Source organism: Amphiura filiformis, chromosome 8 (assembly GCF_039555335.1).
Source record: "Amphiura filiformis chromosome 8, Afil_fr2py, whole genome shotgun sequence".
NCBI lineage: Eukaryota > Metazoa > Echinodermata > Ophiuroidea > Amphilepidida > Amphiuridae > Amphiura > Amphiura filiformis.
The window spans coordinates 17,933,022-17,941,251 of NC_092635.1; the positions used below are offsets into that span (position 1 = coordinate 17,933,022).

The window sequence follows — 8,230 nt, forward strand, 5'->3', positions numbered from 1 at the left end:
CAATATAGATATTGTTAAATCGCTCATGTTACCTACGAATACCCGGGTTTCTACCCTTTTTCATTGTATAAAGCGTCAGGTGTATGCGTATAATTCCTATTATTCTTGAAAACATATATCCTACTCGTTCTTATACAATGTGTAAATTGATTCATACTCATTTGATAAATAAAATACAGAAACTGACCTAAACTTCATTTTCAAAAATAAACTAGTATAAATTGACTAAGATCATATTGATCGTGTTATAAAAATAAAACAAATATTTTCTGGTTGAGCTAGCATTTTCCTGACACCCTGTGGTCTACATTACACGAAAAAAGCGTTAATGGGAATATTCCATTTGTTTTAGGTTGATTAGTATTGCGATAGTGAAAGCATCATAGTGGTATTCGTAGGTAACATTGGGTTTTGATATCACATTTACTATCACACGTCCTGGATTTATTTGTCAAGATTAGTAATGGCACTTTTGGTTCCTATTAGGCCAATATGTCATTAATCAATGGACAAAAGGAAAAAATTGTGGAGACATTTTTATTTCGGACTTTTATTTTTGGCCCGTGGACACTTTTGGTTGGATTCGACCATATATGCACCCCCTGGTACCCCCGGTAGGTATCTCCCACCCCACCCCGGCTTACCTTAATAAACTGAATATTGCATTTGGAAAAATTTACACGTGTCTATGTATTACAATTGCGACAAAAATAATGATAAGTTATTTTCTTTTCTTTCTATTTTTACAGATCTATTGATGATTTTATGACGAAATGGAATTAACGAAAGCTACCTTGTTCCGTTGGGCTACGCTCTTCATAATTCTACCTGGATTTGATAGTAACGTCAATGCAGAATCTTGTGAATTTGACTGCGATTACAGATCGGCAACACGTAAACTTCAATGCGAAGGCCGCAGTTTATCTTGCATCCCAAGGCCGTGCTGCTTACAAGGAACACAACACCTGAACTTAGCCGACAATAACATCAACAGGCTTCACAAAATTCTTTTACTAGATTTCCCAACTTAAGAGCACTGGATCTGAAAGATAATAACATCGAACATGTTGCACCTGGTGCATTCCATGGATTGATATCTCTGACTGCACTTGATTTAAGAGGAAACCAATTGAACCGCCTAAAAGCGGGAAGTTTTACGGGCATGCCAAATTTACGACATTTGAATTTAGCGGATAATTCAATATACCATGTGGATCCAGGAGCCTTCGTCGGACTACCTATGTTGATGTATTTAAAGCTGAATGATAATGAATTACACACATTAAAGCCAGGCATGTTTCAGTCTTTACGAAATTTGTTGGAGATTCACCTTGAAAATAATCAAATAGAGTCCATGTTAAATGGTGCCTTTCATGGCTTAAACAGACTAAAAGTGATATTATTGGCGGACAATGAGCTGACGACGTTGCCTGATTTAATTTCAACCATACCTAATTTAAGAACTATTGATCTTGAAGGAAACCCGTTGACGTGTGATTGTCGCGTGGAACACTTACGTCGCTGGTTTGTGCTACTGCGACGTCGGGATTCATCTGCTTCATTCCCCAGATGCGCGGCACCGGCACGATTACGTAATCGTGATATATCTACGTTACACTTGCCGTTAATTTGTACGGAAACTATCGTACCCGATCGCAGTGCCGAAACCGCAGCATCTAAACCAACTAAACCTGTCGCTACACCCGAGCTACCGAAAGAAAAACCTACCGTTGAAAAAGCTGATGGTACTCCTTCAAGTGCTCCCAATCGCGGCGGAATTTTAGGACATGATATACCATCCTTTGGACCTACAAAAGGTGATGGTCCGTCTGGAAAACCAACTATAAGTAATGGGGGCGCAGATCGTGGTGAAATAAACAGCCAGATCCAAGTGCTGGTGGTACCGATAATGGACAACGTCCTGGTCGGCCAACTCGCCCAGGCACAGGTTATGATCAAGACCCATTGCCAAAGGCTACTGCTCGGCCAGGCGTAACGCAATCAAGGCCAGGCAGACCATTTGCACCAGAGACAAACCCAACGGATGAAAATATTGACGTTAGTGTAACAATGGGTGAAGGTACGGAAGAACCAGAAACCACTGTTCCAGGTAATGTTCCGAATCCAGGAGGTCATGTTTTTACATTTGATGGCTTTCCACCAGATCTTCATCCAGACTATGGTTTGACATATGATGGTATATTAACTGAAATAATCCCACCGAACAGAATACCACCTGGAGAGCGACCACCCAGAGGTCATCCATCACTACCTGGTAAAAGTCCAACAGAAAGTGGTCCGACTTCAAATACCCCTACATATACCGAAATAGGAAGTGCTACTGAAGGAAGTCCTACAAATGAACGTCCTGCTAATGGGAATCCAACTAATGAAAACGGTAATAATGAGATTCCAACAACAGATTCAAAGACAAGTGGTCCAAATCATGAAAGTCCAACTGGTGGAAACGGAATTCCAGCTATTGGAGGAGGAAAGCCATTCGATGGGATGCCGCTTGATCCATCCTTTGGTTTAAGACCAACAGAGGGTGGGCCAACAGCTGGAAACGGACAGCCGTCTGGTGGAAATGGAAAACCATTTGATGGAATCCCACTTGATGGCAATCCTACTTATGGAAATGAAATGCCAACAGAGGGAGTTCCAACGTTTGGAAACGGAATACCATTTGATGGAAGTGGAAGACCATTCGATGGAAATCCTTCCTATGGAAATGAAAGGCCGGCTGACGGAGTTCCGACATCTGGAAACGGAAACCCGTTTGGCGGAAATGGAAAACCGTTTGATGGAATTCCAACTGATGGCAATCCTACTTATGGAAACGAAAGGCCAACAGAGGGAGTTCCAACGTTTGGAAACGGTAGACCATTTGGTGGAAGTGGAAGACCATTCCATGGAATTCCTTTCGATGGAAATCCTTCCTATGGAAATGAAAGGCCGGCTGAAGGAGTTCCAACATCTGGTAATGGAAGACCTTTTGATGGTAGTGGAAAGCCATTTGATGGAATCCCAACTGATGGAAATCCTTCATACGGAAATCCTTCATACGGAAATCCTTCATATGGAAATGAAAGGCCAATGGAGGAAGTTCCAACAGTTGAAAATGGTAGACCATTTATCGGAAGTGGATGGCCATTTGATGGAAATCCTTCTTATGGAAATGATCCACCGACTGAAGGAGTTCCAACTTATGGCAATGGAAAACCAACTGATGAGAGCCCTGCATTTGGAAATGGAATTCCGTGGAATCCTTCATACGGTAACGAAAGACCAGTTGAAGAATTTCCACCTCTTGGAAGACCATCTGACGGTAATCCAGCTGTTGAAAATGATCGCCCTATTGACGGATCTCCAAATAACGAGAGGCCTAGCCTAGGGCATGGGCGCCCTTTCGACGGATTTGATCCTACCTTTAATGGTGGAGATGAACATCCAAGAATAGACGGCAATGCTAATGAAAATCCTAATGATAATCCTTCAAATGGTAATCCATACGAACCTGCGAACGGCAATCCATCAAATGGCCCTACACCTGATGGTAGATATCCAGTACTTCCAGACGGAAGGACAGACAATGGAATTCCATCGCATGGAAGACCAGACAATGGTTTTCCACCAAACGGAAGGCCAAACAATGGACTTCCCCAAACGGTAGACCAAATAATGGAATTCCACCAAACGGAAGACCAAATAATGGAATTCCACCATATGACAGACCTGGCAATGGAATTCCACCATATGGAAGACCTGGCAATGGAATTCCACCGAATGGAAGACCTGGCAATGGAATTCCACCTAATTCACATCCAAGTGGTGGTCATCCTGGTCATGAATCTCCTACAGCAGGTATGCCACCTAATGAAAGCCCGCCATCAGGTTCGCCGTTTCCAGATCTTCCTACTTCCGATATTCCTCTCGCTGGACTTCCCCCGGAAGCTTGGGGTCTAAAAGGCAATAAAATGAATTTAGATTGTGGAATTGAAGCACATAAAGCTGCACGATATGGAAGTCGAGTTAAATGGTTAACACCAAGTGGTGGTGTTGTAAACCATAAGGCGCGTGGTCGATTCGTAGTTGCAGCAAATGGATCTTTAGTAGTATCAAGACTCCAAGGTGCAGATACTGGTGCTTATAGATGTATCATACGGAATGACACAACCACGCGAATTTCACTTGTGAGGCTTCAAGTTGCCTGCCCGTGTGGGCTTACTGACAGGTATGCAGAAGAAGGTGGTTTTGGAACTACTATAGAACCGCCCAATATAACACCAGAATTACGATCAAAAACAGCATGTAACATTACACCAGTTGTGGTTGCCGTAGTAACAACATTCCAAGCTACTGTTGCTTTGTGTTCTATTGTATTTTGCCTTTGGTACTCGCGCTGTGGAAATCGTGAACAATGGAAGTCACGTGTGAACGCTTCAGAGCAGCATTCTAATGTAAACACTGTCGATAAAGCGAAAGAAGCTTCTCTTCCAAATACTTGGAGAAGTCATAGTTACGAAGCAGTCTGTAGTAGCTTAGACACAAATTCTTCGCGATCAACCAGTCCAACAGATTCAATATCGTCATCGTGTGATCATATGAATAGTTTAAATGAATATGTTAATTCTAATGTAATGAGACATTATAGTGAAGACTATGTGGATCTAGATCCGCAATCACGCACAACGGACGATACGTATTCAAGTTTAACGAGACAGAGTCAACGAGCGGCGGCTGCGGCTTTAGCTAATAGAAATAAAAATAATAAAAGTTTAAGTAATACATCCGCCAACATGGTAACCCAGGGGTCCGCAACGCCCCCCGCAACGCCCGCCGCAACGTGAGCTGCACAAACCGAGTTCTTGTGTAACGGGTGATTCGTTAAGTGCAATCTCAAATTTATGTTCATACATGAGTTGTCCACGGTGGACTTTCAACCTGTGGTTTTCAAAGGTGCATGTTCTTCCACCGTGTCGTTGTTGTATCAAAGTAGTACTTAGGCCAAAATCACGTACCTATTACAATGTATTAGGTATCAATTAAAGCCGCTCTTTAGAAGTGTATGGTGTCCTGATTGACACCCCATGTGTAATCGCCTCCAAACGTGGACGCCGTTTAGGACTAATATACAAACGTTGGCGCCGTCATGAATTCAGAGGCCATTTTGTTTGTGTGTATGGAATTTAACCTAGCAACTGCGGACATTAAAGCTCAAGTACGATAGAGACGTATTTCGCAAATGCAATTGCGATCGTTTGCAGACCTTGAACCGAGGACGGTCCCCAATTGAGGTGTGGTCCACGGTTTAAATGTGAACTGCGAGTGTGTGTCCTCGTTTGCTGGCAAACACTTACGGAAACAAACATGAAATAAAAAAAACACGATAACGTAACTGTAAAAAGACAAGTTTGTGACATTCTTGTCACAATCGAGCGCTCATGCATGTGCAATACCATCTCCATTTTGTTAAAAAGAATCTGTCTTCGTATATGCCATATTTCAGTGGTCTGTAGCTTTATTGCATTGGAGTTGGAAATGGACGCTGTCACTGGAATGCCCATTAATTGGTACCAAAGTCTCCCCGAAAATGAGGCAGTGTCACACTGAGCCCTCGAAATGTTTATTTTGTTTGACTTTAATGCCCATCTTATGACATGGTTTTCTGGTATAGGTTCTCCTATAAGCGAAAAATATAAAAAAATCGTCGAAAGGATGGAGAAATTAAGATAGATAGTGTCAGATATAAGTTGAGGTTAGAATTTTCTGGCTGAAGAAAATATGAAAATGCTCGTGTTGGAGCAAAGTACACGTACTTGCCTGTACCTTTTTATCCGGAGTTGATGGTATTTCGCCTCTGAAAATTTAGCCTGATGTTGTAGAAGTTTATAATGCATTACCAGATTCCTTTTGCTGCCGCCCCAGAGGTACACTGCTGTCCGGCTACTTCATAATTGGTACTCTGTGTGTGAGTACACACGTCGGAATCACATGAAGAGTACACACACTGGTACTGGATTGGTACTGAACTGGTACTCTAGAGTAGCCACATAGTATCTGGGCAGCAGTGTACCTCTTGGGTGGCAGCAACAGGAATCTGTGTGTGGGACGAATATAATTATGTTGTAGACCTTAGAAAGCATGATGTGTGAAATAATGATTGCTTTCAATAGTGATTTATTGAACTAATTTTCAACATAAACTTATAAAATGCGTAAAAATAGTGATTTTAGACCTTCTTTTAAATTTTTACAGAATATTTTGGTAGCTGAAGTTTTAAAATGAGGGACGAGTATATTGGGGTTAAATTGAAGTTGAATATGTCTTGGAAAATAGTTTCAATCAACAAATATGACACAAGTAATCAAAACTAATTGGGTGTAACCCAGTAGCCTGATAAGGAAAGCCTAGAAAACCCCTGTCTCTCAACAACTTGCCCTATTATCTTACCACGTTTATATCGTCCCCAAAGTACAGAATGCCTTGCCCTGCCTTATCACATGTATCCCAGATTTCGCTTTCTTTCGGTTTCTTTTGCTGAAACATATATGTATAAAGTATGCAATGAGAGAAAAAAATTCTCTCTGGTCGACCAGATTAATCTAACATACCTTGGAGCAACCAACGCTGTGGTCAGTACCACTGACCTTCAGCTGGGTTGTGAGCAACGTTGGTTGCTCCAAGGTATGTTGGATTAATCTGGTTGACTAGATTGAAATTATACTCTCATTGTGGAATCATTCCCAGATGATTGAGAGTATTCACAATTAAATATAAAGTATGCAATCACACGGGTAAATGTAAAGTAATTATATTTAGTTGAACAAACCAGAATCATCACATTTCCCACCCAATAAACTAATAACCGTAACTTGGATGAATTAGGAGAATCGGGTTTTTTTCCTGATCTTCCGGAGGATCGAAGATCCTGTTCAGCAGTGTTCAGGAAAAGTTAGTGTTTATCTACACTGTAAAAACAGTAGCGCAACACTCAATAAACACTTCAACACTATAATGGCTAAGATTTGCACAGTGAAGGTATATAGGGGTGTTAATTTACAAACACAAAAACACGTAAAATATGAAGATGTTTATGTTTTTAACACAAGATAGTGTTAAAAGCCTGCTTTTTAACAATATCTTGTGTTAATAATAACATAAACATCTTCATGCTTTTGCAGTATACAAACTAGCCCAAACCCATCGAAGGACTTGCATAATTGCGCTCAAAATTTGATGCAGATTTGGTGTAAGGTGGTGTAAGTAAGCTCATGAAGGCGCTCCCAAATTAATCACGAAGTTTAAACAAAAATAGTAGGCATAACGTCAAACTGATTCATGTGATGCCGACGAGGTAATTCGTCCCGTTGACGTATGTGGTTGATCACATTCAGGTTTCTTCCCCAAGTGTGTATTCGTTAAAATTCATTTTTTTTTTTTTTTTTTATTTTATAAATTTCAACTTTTAACAATAATGTTTAAGGTAACATATTAAAGCGTATATACAATTTTAGTTCCCGGGGTTTGTAAATTTGACATGTAAGAACATTACTAGTATTTAAAAGATAGCCTATTCGCTAAATTCAAATACATACACGTGTTCCAATTCAATGGATTGAAAAGTAAAAAAATATAAATATGTGTGTTTAAATATTTATTAGTGTATTTTCTTTGAGTATGTGCGAGCTGAATTGATTAAAATGTAATTTACCCAAAAAGTCTGCCACTTTCAGATAAGCTCAGTTCAGACATATATATCTTATTTTTATAGGTGGTTTCAAATCCTGTCTGAAATTTCACTTTATCACACTTAGTAACGGTATGTTTGTGTTTCTAATTTTTGCTGTGGTCACTGCGATACGGAGATGTTAATGTTATGATAACTTTTTGATGTTATAAAGTATTTCTTGGATTTGACCAGTATCAGTATAATGTATAGACTTATTAGCTGAAAAGACTGATTCATTGTGGACTGATGTGATCATTTTGTGTATTGGTCGAGAATTGAGCTCATTTTATTCTATTACATGCATGACATGTATAAGCAATTGATTTGGCCATAACATGATAAATGTACAGAATGTGTAAAATACAATATAAATTGGAAAGCGTCTGTAATAATGATGTAAATAAACCTAGATGTATATTTCTTTATAAAGGTGCCTTCTTTCCAAAATGATTTCATTCCAATAATGAAAAACAACTTTATGATGTTTGTAAAACTGTA

General features: G+C 39.9%; 1 protein-coding gene across 1 annotated transcript; it reads left to right on the plus strand.

Moving 5' to 3' along the window:
* The first annotated feature begins 765 nt into the window (after positions 1 to 765).
* Positions 766 to 1,996, plus strand: LOC140158730 (uncharacterized). The gene is given in 2 exon segments (XM_072181925.1): positions 766 to 1,005; positions 1,008 to 1,996. Coding segments are annotated over 2 exon segments (1,221 nt in total). The 5' UTR covers positions 766 to 773.
* Positions 1,997 to 8,230: the final 6,234 nt, after the last annotated feature.